The sequence below is a fragment of the Acytostelium subglobosum genome (assembly GCF_000787575.1).
Source record: "Acytostelium subglobosum LB1 DNA, scaffold: scaffold29, whole genome shotgun sequence".
In the NCBI taxonomy this organism is placed as follows: Eukaryota; Evosea; class Eumycetozoa; order Acytosteliales; family Acytosteliaceae; genus Acytostelium; species Acytostelium subglobosum.
In genome coordinates, this window is record NW_012236504.1 from 464,133 (window position 1) to 481,049 (window position 16,917).

The 16,917-nt window shown below is 42.5% G+C and overlaps 9 protein-coding genes across 9 annotated transcripts; 5 read left to right on the top strand and 4 right to left on the bottom strand.

Moving 5' to 3' along the window:
- Positions 1 to 1,083: 1,083 nt before the first annotated feature.
- On the top strand, positions 1,084 to 3,156 carry SAMD00019534_109690 (hypothetical protein; the record flags this gene model as incomplete). Its single annotated transcript, XM_012893998.1, has 1 exon — positions 1,084 to 3,156. One exon carries the CDS (start codon positions 1,084 to 1,086, stop codon positions 3,154 to 3,156), a length of 2,073 nt encoding a protein of 690 aa, XP_012749452.1.
- A 500-nt stretch (positions 3,157 to 3,656) lies between these two features.
- Positions 3,657 to 5,429, top strand: SAMD00019534_109700 (hypothetical protein; the record flags this gene model as incomplete). Its single annotated transcript, XM_012893999.1, has 1 exon — positions 3,657 to 5,429. The coding sequence occupies one exon, from the start codon at positions 3,657 to 3,659 to the stop codon at positions 5,427 to 5,429; it is 1,773 nt and encodes a 590-aa protein (XP_012749453.1).
- Positions 5,430 to 5,524: 95 nt separating this feature from the next.
- On the bottom strand, positions 5,525 to 5,974 carry SAMD00019534_109710 (hypothetical protein; the record flags this gene model as incomplete). The annotated part of the gene is made up of 2 exons (XM_012894000.1): positions 5,525 to 5,800; positions 5,867 to 5,974. Coding segments are annotated over 2 exons (384 nt in total), but the record flags the coding sequence as incomplete, so codon positions are not given.
- A 2,123-nt stretch (positions 5,975 to 8,097) lies between these two features.
- SAMD00019534_109720 (hypothetical protein) lies at positions 8,098 to 9,276 on the bottom strand (the record flags this gene model as incomplete). Its single annotated transcript, XM_012894001.1, has 1 exon — positions 8,098 to 9,276. A coding segment is annotated over one exon (1,179 nt), but the record flags the coding sequence as incomplete, so codon positions are not given.
- Positions 9,277 to 9,723: 447 nt separating this feature from the next.
- SAMD00019534_109730 (hypothetical protein) lies at positions 9,724 to 11,479 on the top strand (the record flags this gene model as incomplete). Its single annotated transcript, XM_012894002.1, has 5 exons — positions 9,724 to 10,178; positions 10,257 to 10,399; positions 10,461 to 10,558; positions 10,623 to 11,114; positions 11,180 to 11,479. Coding segments are annotated over 5 exons (1,488 nt in total), but the record flags the coding sequence as incomplete, so codon positions are not given.
- Positions 11,480 to 11,696: 217 nt separating this feature from the next.
- Positions 11,697 to 12,407, bottom strand: SAMD00019534_109740 (hypothetical protein; the record flags this gene model as incomplete). The annotated part of the gene is made up of 1 exon (XM_012894003.1): positions 11,697 to 12,407. A coding segment is annotated over one exon (711 nt), but the record flags the coding sequence as incomplete, so codon positions are not given.
- A 501-nt stretch (positions 12,408 to 12,908) lies between these two features.
- SAMD00019534_109750 (hypothetical protein) lies at positions 12,909 to 14,399 on the top strand (the record flags this gene model as incomplete). The annotated part of the gene is made up of 1 exon (XM_012894004.1): positions 12,909 to 14,399. A coding segment is annotated over one exon (1,491 nt), but the record flags the coding sequence as incomplete, so codon positions are not given.
- Positions 14,400 to 14,520: 121 nt separating this feature from the next.
- Positions 14,521 to 14,826, bottom strand: SAMD00019534_109760 (hypothetical protein; the record flags this gene model as incomplete). The annotated part of the gene is made up of 2 exons (XM_012894005.1): positions 14,521 to 14,738; positions 14,814 to 14,826. The coding sequence occupies 2 exons, from the start codon at positions 14,824 to 14,826 to the stop codon at positions 14,521 to 14,523; spliced, it is 231 nt and encodes a 76-aa protein (XP_012749459.1).
- A 761-nt stretch (positions 14,827 to 15,587) lies between these two features.
- Positions 15,588 to 15,827, top strand: SAMD00019534_109770 (hypothetical protein; the record flags this gene model as incomplete). Its single annotated transcript, XM_012894006.1, has 1 exon — positions 15,588 to 15,827. The coding sequence occupies one exon, from the start codon at positions 15,588 to 15,590 to the stop codon at positions 15,825 to 15,827; it is 240 nt and encodes a 79-aa protein (XP_012749460.1).
- Positions 15,828 to 16,917: the final 1,090 nt, after the last annotated feature.

Consider the following 16,917-nt stretch of genomic DNA (forward strand, 5'->3'; position numbering starts at 1 on the left):
AACTAATGAATGTTTGTTCGTCGAGTCAATGACGACCATGACGAAGACCCACAATCACAAACACACACTATGTTTTTCAAACCAGGGTCTCACTCACACACATTGGATCGATCAGTGATCGCAAAAATGTGACAGTGCTGCACCACCCCCCAACTTGGTCGTTGCCTTGATGGGGTTAGTAATTAAGACACACACATAATCATCAATGGGCTATTAGTTAGTCTTCGATTGGTACAAACACCTCACTGATGATGGTTAATTAAACAGCTGTTGTTGTTGCTGTCAGCCTCATCATCCATCTTTCTCCCCAATTCCAAAGCGTCCCTGATCATAGCCAGCCAGGGTTCGTTAGGGTTGGATGTGATGGGATATGAATGAATACTTATCCAATATCATTAACGACCAACTGAACAAATACACATACATAGACACACACACATAACAAATATATATATTTATTCATCCAACAGTCAGCAGAAAGCGATCAGTAACTTCTGTGCGGGGACAATCAAATATTCCTTTTGGCGAGTCACTCCATCAAACACCGACCAGACATCACCCATCATATCAATCAATCACACCACACACTCATACACTATATTCAATCAATCAATCAAGGTATGTTTAATGTTGCTTAAACAAACACACACTCAAAAAATATATATATATATATGGATCAATCAATCAATCATCATCCATTCATCACAACCAAACAAGTTCCAACGTTCATTGTGGTTGGTTATGCGTGTCACTCACTGTAACCTCACTTTTCGCACACGCATGCCAAGTGGGCAGATGGCATTGCATGGCATCGTATGGCATCATTCTGTATCCCATCCATTCATTCCATGGTGTTGTGTGTGTGTTGGTGTTGTTAGTGTTAAACTTGAATGAATGAATGAACATGCGATGAATCGATCAACATCAATCACGTGTGCTTGTTTGCTTATTTCCACTCATTATTGATTATTAACAATCCAATCCAATCCAATCAATAATAGATATAAAAGGTCATTTCCAGTTATCCTGGAATCCATTTTTTAAATAATATATTAATAATTAGAGAGATAAAGATAGAGAAGAATGATTCAGACTCAAGAGATTGATTTCAAGAATCAGCTGGCTGATAGATTGAAGAAGAGATCTTCGGCAGAGTCACAGATGGTGTTGCCACCACAACAAAATGCTCCACATCAACAGCAGTCAACTACGACGATCACGAATACATCAGACAACAACAACAACACCATCAATAATATTAATAATATGACTCCACCAATTTCACCTCGACACAAGGAGCCAAAAGACAATCATAATAGTCGACCACCAATTCCAGATCGCAGAAATATACCAACTCATAAGTCATCGTCGTCCTTCATTGGATCGACGCCAGCTGGTGGCGCCCCACCAAAGATTGGGTCATTTGCGCCGCCACCCCCACCCCCGGCCTCACTGTCCATGGGCAGTCTGGCCCCTCTGCCACAGACGCAGCCACAGCAACAGACACAGTCACATCCACATCCACAGCGCAACGCACCTCCACCTCCACCCCCATCATCAAACAAGCCATCCACATTCACAAATGCGAACCTATCCGCACCGCTGCCTCCCATGCAGCCGGGCCACTCGCCTCGACAACTGTCGAGCGGCAACCTACCGTTGCCACCAACAACCACATCATCACATAGATCGATCTCGCCATCGACTACCATCGCGCCTCCACCATCAATCCCGCCACCCCCACCTCCTCATTTTTCTTCGGCGCCTACCACGCCACTGGCCGGCCTCTCGCCAACACTTTCGACCAACTCCTCACCACCCGCGCCACCTCCCAAATCACTATTCCTCATTTCCAACCTACCTCTGCCACCCCCACCCGAGGCCGCCACTCCTGCGCCCCGACCCACCGCGCTACCACCTCCTCCAGTCACCGCCCCAGTCGCGCACAATCCACCTCCACACATCCTCCCTCGACCAGTTGCCACAAGCTCTCCAAACTTTGGCACCATGGTCACGCCCATTGTACATACTCCTCCTCCTCAAACATCGTCGGCACCAACTACCCCGGCGTTGCCACCATCAATCAAACCAAGGCCAATGGTTCATGGCCACAATAGATCATCATCGCTCGATCCAAAGCTCATGGCCACCGTTCAGATGATACATGCGAATCCAATCCCTGGCGTTGGCGCATCAACATTGTCAACACCACCAACCAACGCCAGTCAAGCCAATCACGCACACCGTCTGAGCAGCGAGTCGAACAAGGCTGTCAACACATCGATGGGACGACTGCCACTGGGGATGCTCTCGTCGCAGGCCGCGTCGCCGCCCTCTGCCAAGTCGCCAGCACCCGCTGCCAACGAGGACGGCAACAAGTCGCCGCACAAAGATGAGGACAAGGAGCTCAAAAAGAAGGAGAAGAAGGAGCAGAAGGAGATAAAGAAGGAGGAGAAGGAGAAAGAGAAGGAGATGAAGAAGGAGAAGAAAGAGATGCTCAAGAAGGAGAAGAAGGATTCCAAGAAGGACAAGCGCGAGATTGGCTCTAGCTCCAGCCAGTCATCACCACGCTCCGCCATATTCAACTGCACACTGGAGCAGATCATGGAGCTGCAGCGCGAGAAGCTGATGGACCAGGGCGGCGACATGGACGTGCCCGTGGTGCTCAAGATGATGACTGAAGCCATCATCGCGATGGATGGCTGCTCGACCGAGGGCATCTTCCGTGTGCCCGGCACTGCGTCCGAGGTACAGCGCTTCAAGAGTCGCTTCAACGAGCTGGACTTCACGCTGGACACCAAGGACGTGCACGTCGTGGCTGGACTGCTCAAGCTATGGCTCCGCGAGCTGACCGACCCCATTATACCGACGTCGTTGTACGACGAGTGCATCAAGACGTGGAATCAAAAGAATGACAGCATCCGTCTGATCGACGCGTTGCCCACGCCCAACAAGCAGGTGATGACCTTCTTGTTGCACTTCCTCAAGACCGTTGCGAACCCGGCCAACATTGCCAAGTCCAAGATGGACATTGATAACATTGCAATGGTGTTTGCGCCTGGTCTACTCAGATGTCCATCCACCGATCCCAACAGTATTCTTGTCAATTCACAATACGAGAAGGAGTTCATTCGTAACTTGATTGAGACCATCTAATAAAGTTGGATATATATTATGATCAATCAATCAGTCAATCATCCTGGCTATCCATCCAGAGGCATCCAAGTAGAATGTCCAGTGTACTACATAACTATCACCCAGAGAGAACCCCCCATCTTTTGATCAAAAGTGTGTGATTGATTGATCAGTGCACTTCCGTGTGTGATTCAGTTGATCAATCACACATACACTCACACACTCAACAACAACAAACACACCAACAACAACATCAACAACGAATATCACATGATCTGCCTTCATGTTGTTGATGAACAATGAGTGCCCTTTTGGTACCCAAGAGGCCACCCAAGGCCACAACTTACCAACTTAGCAAGCATTTAATTTGTTGCGATGCGGTTTGTTCACTACCTGATCAATGAAGGGATGCGAGCTACAGTGATAAAGAGCGATGATGGTGTTCATCAACTACCATTTCTCATTCATTCATTCATTCAATCAATCACTCAATCAATAATACAACAATCATAGTTTAAACTATGGATAAACTACCAATTGGTATAATCAAGTTACTTATAACATATCTTGATGACAGGTTGGATGTTGCCAGTTTGGCATTCGTGTCCAAAGGTCTATACAGGATCAAGTCAATCAGCCAACTCAATCATCTCAATAATAGTACCTCAACATCATTATCATCATCATCATCAATAGCCATAACAAGGAGTTGTGTTAGTGTTAGATCACCATCAGTTTATACCAGGGAAGATGGATCAATTCCAAATATTCCAGTATTATCAAGATATGGTCATCAGAATCATCCAATTGCACCAAATAGTATACCATCGACTGTGACATCATTACACTTTCATGATCACTGGGATCAACCTATCGAGCCAGGTGTAATCCCACCTTTTATCCGTCATCTATCATTTGGAAACAGTTATAACAAACAATTGGACGTTGGAGTGTTGCCCGCGTCATTGACCACACTCGCCTTTGGCTCATCATTCAATCAAGAGCTGATCTGTAACAGCCTCCCCCAAAGCCTGACCTCGTTGACATTTGGATACTTCTTCAACACTTCGATCAAACCAGATATGCTGCCTGGATCACTCCGAACGCTGGTACTTGGCTTCCACTACGCCTCCAAGATTGAGCCTCACAGTCTGCCCAAGTCACTTACCCATCTCAAGTTTGGCTCGCGATTCAATCAATGCTTGGAGCCGTATGTGCTGCCCCATGGATTGACATCACTCGAGCTTGGACACAGCTACGACCGACCCATTCAGCCTGGTGTCCTCCCTCCAACCATTACCAAAGTATCGTTTGGCTTCAAATTCTGCCAAACTATATACCCAGACACATTACCATCATCCATGCGTGACATATCATTCGGGTTCAACTTCAATAGACAACTCGAACTTGGTGTGTTGCCAGCATCCCTTCACTCCCTGAATATGGGCTCATACAACCATGAGCTCGCGCCAGGTATACTGCCAGACTCTGTCACCAAGCTCATCATCGGCGCACCATTCAATCATCTGATCCCAATCGGCAGCCTTCCGTCGTCCCTCAAAGAGCTCTACTTTGGGTTCGCATTCAATCAACCTTTGAGTCCTGGTGCCCTGCCATCATCCCTATCAACCCTAAAGCTTGGAAACAATTACAATCAATGGATACCACCTGGTGCGCTACCATCCAGCCTCACCGATCTACGCTTTGGCAATCAATTCAATCAACCATTGTCCATTGGTGTTCTCCCCGCATCACTTGCCCGCTTGGAGGTAGGCCTGTTCTTCCATCAGAAGGGCAGTGGTGCAGTTCTACCCGCATCACTCAACACAATATCAATGCACAACTTCATGTTGCAACGTTGTTTGATCGAGTCCGCCACGCCATCAAGCATCACAAACGTTATAATCAATCATAACAAAAAGACCAAGTTCATACAGAAGGAAGGGTTCCTCGCCAGACTGGTACAATCATTCATTGGACACAGACGACTATCAAGTAGTGTTAGGAGCATATCATTCATATTTGGTCACATTCAAATCGATGCAATCAATGAGTATATACACTCGATACAGAGTCATAATGACAACGGATCAGGAAGATTAGTCAGTCTACACTTCAAACTCAAGGGCAAGGACAAGATGTCACGCGAGTTCAGTTCAAGAGTCCTCGGAGACAACGACTACCTCTACCTAATCGATGGCGATGTAGTCCACTCACGGAAACTGATCAACACCATCACTGTCAGTGCGATCCAGAGTTCAATATTCATGAAGACTGTAGTCCAAACCAACTGATTGATTGATTGATTGATGGATATAAATAGAAATATATACTCATGTCTTTTGTTTAATTATTTATTATTTATGATCACCTTTTGTTGTTAATATCAGGGATTTCGAAAGATGTCTCGTCTATAATTTGAACTGCCGGCTACTAGGAACACACGGTTCGATCCTGTCTCCCAGTAGAGTAGGTCGCCAGTGTCATAGTAGGATATAAAGTATTTGTATTCGATTCGTCCGGCCTGTCCCAACAATAACTCGCCCTCCCAAGTATCGCCCTGAGAGAACTTCAATGGGAATGCCTTCTGCGGGTCCCAATTACCAAGTTGTTCACAATTTCCAGTGACTCTAACCTGTTGTCCAAATTGTACATGATATTTTAGCTGTATGATTGTTAGTCGATCAATCACTAAATCAATATATATAGTATGTATATATATGGAACATACCCAGAATCGAATCTTTGGCAAGGCTGCTTGACATTGTCTTAGGTGACAACTTAATGATGACCATTTTCCAATCCATTGGCAACCTTGAGCATGATGATCACACCTGACCACCAAGTCGGCTAATATATTAAGTACTAAACAGTTTGGTATGAGTTGTTTGTGTGTTACTGGCAGTCTATCTGTCGGACACTGCCTCCTTGTGTTCAACCAGTTCTGCAGACATGGATTGCAGAACGTGTGCCCACAAGGTGTAACAATTGGATCCTCAATGACTCCTTTACCTGGATCAAGGTAATGAGAGAACTTTTGGTTAGTTCCATATCGAGTTTGAATTTTGAGTTGTCATTCTCTCTTCTCTCGAGTCCTCCTCAAGGGGAACATACCGATCGGACAAATGAAATGATGGCTGACTTTGTCTACAAATAAATCTTCTGATCGACACATCAATGGTGTACTGTTGGTATTCTTTGTGTCTGGCGCTGGAAATGAATATTAATATTTTAATTGATTGATAGATCACAAAGAATAATAAATAATTATACATACCTATTATTTTTGATGTTTTGTTGAATTATTAATTATAATAATAATAATAATAAATAGAATAGATAAATTATGATTATTTGATTGATTATGATTGTATATTCATATCAATTAAATGGATTGAAGTTGAGTTTGAAACTTTAGTCGCCAAAGTTGTTGATACTGCTGCTGTTGATGTTGTTGTTGCTGATACTGATGCTCTAGAGTCAGTCTCTTCTGCTTGTGAAATACTGCAGGGACAAGAAGAAGTAGAGGGACGAGGAAGTATTAGCATTAAAGAAATATCCAAGGGTTTTAAAATGTTGAATAATATATTGAGTTTAGTTGGTTCAGTTGAGTTGAGTTGAAGGAGTTATCTTTACAATGATGAATGAATGAATAACAAACAAATAACCAACTATCAAACAAACAATCAAACAATTAATATGGTCGGAAGGATGGATGATTGGTTGGATGAGTGAGTGCGCTAGTGAGAAGGAGGATGAATTAATATCCCAAGCATTATTCTTATTATTATTATTATTATGCATGCAAGAGAGACGACTCTCTACACAAACTGAAGGAAGGTGTACTGTACGTACTGCATTCATCATCACCATTCACTCATTCATTCATCATCCTCAATCAGGGTGCTTATTGTGGGTAGGTGAAAGGAGTGAGTGAGTGAGTGATTGGTGGGGGCTAGCTGGGTGATCAGTGATGAGTGAGTGACTGAGTTAGTTGTGATGGAGTGAGTGAATGAGTGTTGCTCAGTTCTGATGATGAGTTGTAATGTTGTTTAACTTTGCGCTTATTGAATGCACCTTTCTTATTATCCTAATCAATCAATCAATATAGGTCATATGTAAACTTGTGATGATCATCACCTTGTGTATGTATGTATGTCTGAGTCTTTGCCTACATATGTCTATGCTGTCTCTGACTCCTTGTCACTTTGTTGGATGGTACGTGTGTGAGTGTCATCAAGTAGAGTTACACAACGATGATGGATGATTGGAATGGCAATGATTAAAGTAAGGTATGGATAGATGGATGGATGCACCAACCAACCAAAGTTATATTTATATCAACCTACTACTATCTTATTATGTATTGTATGTATGTTTAGAGGTAAGATTGGTCCTCAGTGAAAGAGGGCTGATGAATGGATTAATTGGTATTGAGCTCTCTGTGAGTGGTAATCCTGAACCATTCATTACATCAAACACCAATACTCACAGAGTTACCATACCGATCCAAGGTTGGTGTGTCTGATGGAGGCACAGTTTGATTGACTGATTGTGTGTGTGTTGTTGGTGAAGGGTCGCCCACCCCCACAAGTCTCTCTTTAATTAATGTGGGCTCGTTGGTTGGATCATGCGTCTGACTGACTGATTGTTTTTGGTTGTGGGCGTCTTTGCAGAAGTAATGTGTCTACATCATTGATGAAGGTGCAGCTTAAATCAAGCTTTGTTCTGTGTGGCTGGGACAATGCCAGGTCCTGATTGACTGTGATCACTTCTGAGCTCAGAACTTAAAGGGGGGCAGTGGCCAGTTGGGGGCAAATGTAGCGGTGGTATCTGGGGCGCGGCTCACATCGGGATCCAATAATGGTGAACCATCCAACCTAGCGATGGGGTTCACTACAATGACGATCATTGGGTCTCGCTCATTCACTCACTCTGGAACCTTGGGTCAAGCTAACACTTGCAAAAATCCTCATAGGGCACGTCTGTGATTGTGATGGTTCCATAACCGCCGCCACCGAGGTTGGTGAGCTGAACTCGACCAGTGAACTTGTCGATGTTGATGTCCAAGAGCTGGCCAGACTCTCCACGATATTTGCCACGCAACACTCTGACCTGGCCACCTGACGCCGGGATCACCGTCTCCAGATAAGTCTGGTCGATCTTGAGCAGAGGGCCATTGCGGTCAATCTCGCCACTGCTGTCCAACAACTGAACGGTGGCCACATAGTCTGAGACCAAAGCGGTGATGACACCCTTTTGCTTGTAGAACTTGCTCTCCTTGTCCATCACCTTGATGATCAATCCGCGTACAATCCAATTCTCTTTCTTGTCTGTCTCGTGGCGGACAACAACATCCTTCTGAAGCTGTTGTTGATGTTTCAAGTCTCTCATCTTCTTCTCGCGTTCATTTCTTGCCATGATCTCGTCGAGTGCGCTTGGAGTCGATGTGCTCGTGGACATGGTCGACTTCTTGACTGGCGCGTTGACATTGACTTCATCATCATCGACGTAATTATCATTGAAAAGATTGGGCTTTGATGTTGATGGCAATGCCTCCTTCAGCTCTGGCTTGATGTTGTTGTTGACCATCTTCAAGCTCATTGGGGTAATGTTTGCCAATTGATCGACAGTGACCTCTGTTGGTATTGGTACTTTGCCTCCTTCTTCACCCTCTGCACCCGCCTCGCCTTCATCCTTGGCGGCAAACATCTCGCTGTCTTTGTTCAACTTCTCCAGACGCCTGTATATCTCCAATCGTTGGAACTCCTCATCAGTGATCTCCATCTTCTCCTTGCTCTTCTCCTTCTTTTGCTTGGCCATTGTCTCTGGGTCTCTGTTGATGTAGGTGATCATCCATCCCTTGGGCGTCTCCTCTACCACACACTTGCTCTCTCTGCCCAAGTACTTGACAAACTCTGACAGTGACGACCATTGTGTTGCATTCATATGTATATGAGTCCTATCCTTAATATACTCATTATATACCTGATTTGCTGCCACCTTTGTCGTTGGATATCTCCTCGCCAACAACTTCATAAACTTTGATTCAAACTCTCCAGAATATCCATCAATGAACATTGATGTATGTGATGCTACAATCTCCATCTGTCTAAGATGTCCTTCTGTTTGTTGATGGCACTGGAGTGTGTCGTGTTAGTACTGTGTCTGATTGATTGATTGAATGAGCCATGTACATACCTTGAATCCATTCTCATCTCTACATTGTTTCTGACAGAATTGACAATACCATCGAAGTTTGAGCAATCCCTTTGCTTTGATCTTGTTCGCGATAGCCTTTGGTGTCAAGAATCCTTCAGACTTGCCCATATCTACTCTACTATATGTTTGACATATATTATCTCTATCTACAAATAATAATACAATTGAATTGAATGAATGAATGAAGGAGAATAAATGTGTTTGAATGAAAGGACTTTTCGAGATTGTTGATGAAAGTTCGAAAAAGACACAGAAGTTCGTCAAAATGTTCTTTTTGCTTAAGGTCGCAAGATCAAAACGTCCTTGTGGCTAAGATTGATACAAGTCATTAGCATTGTGTAGAGTCAATGAATACTTATACACACAATGACAGACAATAATAACAACAACAACAACAACAAAAATAATAATAACAACAACAATAATAAAAATAACAATAATAATGTTGCAAAGATGGATGTAACAGATACAGAAACAGTGATCCATACAAGTAATAAGAAGACTTATACTTTAGGTAGACCACCTTGGTATGATACTACGGGTAAACCAAAGTGCCCATTGGTCATTGGTGTATGTGGTGGAAGTGCCTCGGGAAAGACTAGTGTCTGTCACAAGGTGATCCAATCATTGAATGTGCGATGGGTCGTCCTGCTCTCAATGGACTCGTTCTACAAACCAATTGGAAAGGACGTCGACCCGACCTCCTACAACTTTGACCATCCCAACGCCTTTGACTACGATCTCATGATCAAGACCATCGGTGACATGCGACAGGGCAAGCGAGTACATATCCCCATCTATGACTTTAAGACTCACAGCAGGTAAGTGTCTGTTCACTCAAGGAATGGAATGGTTCCACTCGCTCATTCACTCATTCATTCAATCAATCAATCAATTAGACTGGCGAGACAAGAGACAGTTTATGGTGCCGATGTCATCATCCTCGAGGGAATATTGACGCTGTACTCAAAGGAGTTGCGCGAACTAATGGACATCAAGATATTCATTGACACTGACGATGATGTTCGTCTCGCAAGAAGATGTAAGTCTACTTTGATTGAAGTTGATGATGATTGTGATGGTTCCACTAACATAATGTTTAGTGAGGAGAGACATTAGCGAACGTGGACGCACTGTTGAGAGTGTCATCCATCAATATACCAAGTATGTCAAGCCATCCTTTGACGACTATATCCTTCCAGTGAGTGTTCAATCAATCATTCAATCAATCAATGAATCACATGACTAACAGGAACGACGTTTAGACGAAGAAGCATGCCGATGTAATCATCCCAAGAGGCTCGGATAACCTTGTGGCCATTGAGTTGCTGACACAACATATTAGATCGAAATTGAGCGAGCGAGGATACATTCCTCAGAAGCATATGAGTCTGGCAGAGGGCGTCAGCATCAACAATCTGCCAAAGAACATACATGTGCTTCAAGAGAATCGCCAGATAAGAGCCATCCACACAATTCTGCGCAACAAGGATACAAACATTGGCAACTTTGTATTCTTCTCTGATCGTCTCGTCATGATGATCATTGAGGAGGCGCTGACACTGCTACCCTCACGCGAGAAGACCGTCACAACACCGACCAACGTGGAGTACCAGGGCTACCAGCCCGACTACACCCTTTGCGCACTGAGTGTGTTGCGTGCTGGTAGTTGCATGGAGCAGCCACTTCGTTCCATATGCAAGGGTATCAAGACTGGCAAGGTGTTGATCCAATCAGATGGCAACAAGCAGCCACATGTAAGTTGATCCATCACTCAATCATAATACTCATTCAATCATACTTATACCCATGACCACCATAGCTGTTCTATGAGCGTCTTCCAGACTTGACCGATAGCCATGTACTGGTGCTGGATCCAACGATTGCATCTGGTGCGTCCTCGCAGATGGCCATCCGTGTGTTGTTGGACCATGGCATTCCTGAGGACAGGATCATATTTGTTACAGTGTTGGCCTCGCTCAGAGGTGTGATGACACTCAACTACTGCTTCCCAGATCTCAAGATTGTGACCAGTGCCATTGACAATGACCTCTCTGAGGAGGGTTACATCCTGCCAGGTGTAGGAAACTACTCTGACAGGTACTTTGGAACATGCTCATCCTAAGTGTGAGCCTGACGATTCGATCAAACGAATGAACGAATGAACGAACCTAGCAATGATCGATCGATTGATTGATTGATTGACTGCGCTTGTTGAATGGTTTATTGATTGAATGATTGAATGATTGAATGAGTGCACGCACCATCGATGGTGCATTGCTTGACAGGATCATTGAGTGACTCTGCTTGTGAACTTGTTGATATAATGTGTTGATCGATTACTTGGTGATTTGGAAGTCGCCAGTGAGCCTCTGAACATCGGTGAGCATCTCTTCAGACATCTCGTCGATGTGGACCAGGTCATTAAGACCATTCTTTAGACGCTCTATGTATACTCTGCCATGAAGATGATCGTTCTCGTGTTGAAGGCAAGCTGCAATGATACCGTCTGCTTCGATTGCTCGACTCTGTCCAGCAATGTCTGTAAAGCTAATGATGCAGCGACGTGAGCGAGTGACTCGGCCGTAGAAGTTGGGCACCGACAAGCACGACTCCCATAGACTGATCGTGTTGTTGGCAGTTGCCACGCGAGGGAGATGATTGGTGGCCGAGTGCACACTTCGTTTGAATCGCGTGAGATTGAGCAGGTTCTTGGAAGAGCCGGCAAGGGGACGAGGAATGACAAAGTCCTCGTCGACAATCTCGATGCGCGGGTTGAAGAAGGCGGTCAGGGGGAAGTTTGGGCACTTCAAGTCAGACTCGCGAGCATCCAGCTCAAACAAGAACAACTGCTTCGATATGCCTATCTGGGGTGCGGCGATGCCGCAGCCACTGCTCGATCGCATCTCCCTCACCATCGTATCCAACAACTTCTCCAATCTTGTAGTATCGCGCAACTCCTCCTTTGTCCAAGGCAATGCTGTCTGTTTAAGTATGCCATTGCCAAGCTTAACAATACTCTTTGCTATGTTTAATGTCATTGTTATGTATTTGTTTGTTTGCTACACGTCAACACGTTGTGTTTGTTTCTTGGTATTGAGCACTAGTGGGGTGTGTGAGAATAAGACGAGGCTGAGGCCATGACTTGAACTTTCGCTTCAACTCATTAAAATACATTCGTTTGGATATCTCCAACAAACAAATAATAATATTTAATGGATAATATACCAATAATAATAATAAGAAGAATATTTAATATATTGAAAGATGAAGATTGTTATGTTGATTTAGTAAGTTTGGGATTTACTTCCAAACGTTTTATGATAGAGATACATAATAGATGGAATTTAAAATTAAATAAGATACCAAAGATATCAAAAGAGTTAACAAAAAATATTAAATCTTCAGTAGAGTCATCTATATTTGATGAGCAGGACAAAGAAGTACTTGTACATAATCATAACAAACTTGTCAAATTTCCCTACTCTATTACATCACTCACTCTTGGTCAAAGGTTCCAACAGACCATCACATCAAACATATTTCCATCCTCACTCACCTCGTTGTCATTCAAAGGCGACTGTGTCCTAGACTTGGCCTACCTTCCAAAATCACTCAAGACCTTGGATCTCTCAAACAAATTTAACCAGCTACTCAAGCCAGGGGAGCTACCTTCAACATTAACTTCTCTCTCCTTTGGACACGAATTCGACAATGAGCTGTTGCCCGGGGTCCTTCCACAATCACTCTTATCTCTTTCATTTGGCTGTCGTTTCAATCAAACTCTTCAGCCTCGATCACTCCCTTCCTCATTGACCAACTTAAACCTAGGTAGTTCACCATTCACATCTGGACTTAATGGCATGCTACCGGCACTCATCAAACTAGTGATCGGGTGTGGATTTGGGTCCAATGCACCATTTACCCCTGGCATAATACCTTCAACAGTTCAAACTTTGGTGATTGGAAATAATCAATATCAGAATTTCAGTTATGGATTCCAGAGTGGTGAGACACCCGATTACTACATTCCCGACTCAATCACCGATTTGACATACAACGGATCACTTAGAGTTGGTTTGATACCAAACTCGGTTACCAATCTGACATTCAATTGTTATAGATTCGGGGGAGCGATCGAAACTGGCTACATTCCCGAATCAATCACCAGATTGGATTTTGGTCACAATTTCAATTGGCCTATTATCAAAGAATGTCTACCGTCATCAATCAAGACACTGATGTTTGGAGACCTTTTCAATAATTACATTGAACCGGGGGCGCTCCCTAAGTCACTAACATCCTTGAGATTTGGATATGGATTCTCAAGAGACATTTTGATTGGAGAACTGCCTTCCTCAATCAACCATTTGGAATTTGGCAATATCTATTACAATGGATTCGCAGTTGGTGTGTTGCCTACTTCACTCAAAACAATGATCCTAAGAGCTAGCCAAATAAGACCCATCAAGTTCTCTGGCAAGCTTAACTTTCTTTCTATACCATCACTGCTCCATATCCAGAACGTTCATTGTCAAGTGGATCATCTCATATTGACAAAATTGGAATTGAGGGACATTTCCAAAATGCCAACAATCCTTCCAGTGACAATACCGATCAAGACATTGAGTGCAAGTGCCCCTGGAAGAACATTCAATAAGCGAGCACAATTCATCAATGAGATCATCCGAGTCTCTCCCAATGCAGATGTATATAACTTTACCATAACAAAGGCCAAAGGTGATTGGACCATTCAATTTCGCAAGATTGAAGGGCACTTGTTATTAAGTGTCACCAATCACCGAACCATTGAATTCTTCAAAATGAATGTACCAAAAGAGATCAAAGCAGAGGAGTTGATACAACAGTTAACAATGGAGAATGACTCACTCAAATCTCAGTTGGCCGAAGCAAATGCCAAGTTGGCTGAGCTTATCGGAGTCGGCCCTTCCACATCCTCAGACAATGATGAGGACAGCTCTGAACCTGAGCCTGAGCCCGAGCCACCAGTCACCAAGAAGGCAACAGCCAAAAGAACCAGTAAATAAACTTTTACTCTTATCAATCAATCAGTCAATCAAATATACATAATGTATTGGAGTAGTAAGGAGCGAAGTCGCGCAATTGAATGTTTATATACATTATCCAGATGATGGAGGGTGTTTAGATGTTAATATTGGCGCTGATGTGAGCATCCAACAAGTTGCAACGACCCAAGTTGATATCGATATCAACATTTGCATCGATGTGAATACCTGGGAAACATGGGTTCCAGCATGCACTCTGGCTTGAACCTTGGGAGGCACCGCTGGCTGATGATCCAGAGAAGGAGGCACCAGACTTGGCCAATGAGGCAGATGGGTTCATGTTCTTAAGGGTGGCTATTTGATTGATTGATTGATTGTTAGAATATTATCTCTTATTTGAAGAAGTTAATTTCAAGAATATACACATACCAAGGATAGTCATTTTAGTTTATATTATTATTTGTTAAGATTATTTGATTGATTTGATGATATAAAAATGATCAAATATTATTGTTTATATAGTTTTTGAACAATGTGGAATATACCCAATCAGTTGGAAAGATATTTGATAGGAGGTTACCATAATTGGTTGAATTGATGCTGTGTCTTTTCGAATTAGTGTCATTAACATTCTTTTAAAATGACATCCAAATCAGGATAATGTCTCCACTACATTAACTGTCATCAACGTCAACTACTTATATCTTTGAACATATTTCAATCATTTTTGTGGATGGCCATCACCATCACTTCACACAAATCCACATCATCCTCAAACCAACCACCCTCTTTTATTATCTGATTCCACCTCTTCCATTACACACACACACACACATTCCTAAGTGTAGATCAATATGTCAATCAGTTAGTCATTAATTGGGTAGATATATGTGTTAACTAAAGTGTGAGTAAGTGCGAATGAGTGAGTTGGTGAGTGTATGATGGTGTATGTACTTGGAATCAAATACAAACTCCCTCGACCATATGATATCAACATTGTTAAGTTAATTTAATTTGGATCAACGAAATAATAAGTTAATTCCGTGATGTATCAAGTAATAATGTCTGGATATTAATTAACATATTATTGCTCCAGTCTAATACAAAGTGGAACAATGAATATAAATACTCGACCAAATTGATCATTTTAAAATCATCAAATCAATCAATTTAATTAACTTACTAAACAATACCAACTTAGAAATGACTCTCATCTCTGCCTTGAAGAACATGACTCCAACTTCCTCCTTGGGAATGTCCAACTCATCGATTGCCAGTGCCTCCTCCAGCTTTGGCACTCAATCCTCAAATAAGAATGCTTGTCTCCTTGGTTGTGTCGGTGGTCTCCTCTCTGGTCTGCATGTTGATGCCAACGTTGATGCCAATGGCAGCCGCGCTGGATGCAACATCCTCACTGCCCACATTGATGCCCATGTCAACTAAGGAACTTCCCTGTTGTTTCTAATCCTTTATATAATACTACTGTATAAATCTCCTTGTAATAAACTGTAATAATGGTTATTACCATCCTTCCTAAATCATATTCAAATTATAATTTATTTGTTTGTTTGTACAAAATTAATATATTGTCTAAGAAATATTATGTAGCATACTAACAAAATACCCATGACCCAGAAACAAACTATCATTATTTTATCACTCACTCAATGAATCAATCAATCATATTGAATATTCATCTCTTCCTTTTAAGAACATTAATAACAATTTGTTGAGTCATCTTTCAAACCTCGTTGAGGATAAACATAACAATATCTAGAGTTCATATCCCTTTCATAATGATCTCAATACTAAATTAAATAATTTATTAATATTATTCATCTACCTATTCAATTTAAGAACAACCTCCTTAAGAGTAATGAAAGTACAATAATATTAATGGATGACATCATCTTGATCATGATCATCTTCACTATGATCATCATCATCATCATTAAAATAACCCCTAATGTATTATCTGTATATACATCATATTCTACTACACTCGAACACCACCCTCTTAAAATTGATTCTTTTAATTTGTCAGTAAATGTGGTTTGACAAGTGTAAAAGTAGGTGTGAGTTAGAGAGCGAGCGGGTTAACAAGTACATGGATACTAGTAATAACTCCAGCTACCCATGTGATAACAATACTGTTAAGTTTAAGTTGAATCAAAGAAATAATAAATAAATTCCATGACGTGTCATCTAATAATTTCCGACAATATATATTTATTAACAGTCTAATCCAGGGTGGATCAATGGATATAAATACTGTACCAAATTGATCATTTTAAAATCATCAAATCAATTAACTTAATTAACTAACTTAACTAAACTTAAAAATGACTCTCATCTCTGCCTTGAAGAACATGACTCCAACTTCCTCCTTGGGAATGTCCAACTCATCGATTGCCAGCGCTGCCTCCAGCTTCGGAATGCAGTCGTCCAACAAGAGTGCCGGTCTCCTTGACTGTGTCGGTGGTCTCCTCTCTGGTATCCATGTCGATGCCAACGTTGATGCCAATGTCAACCT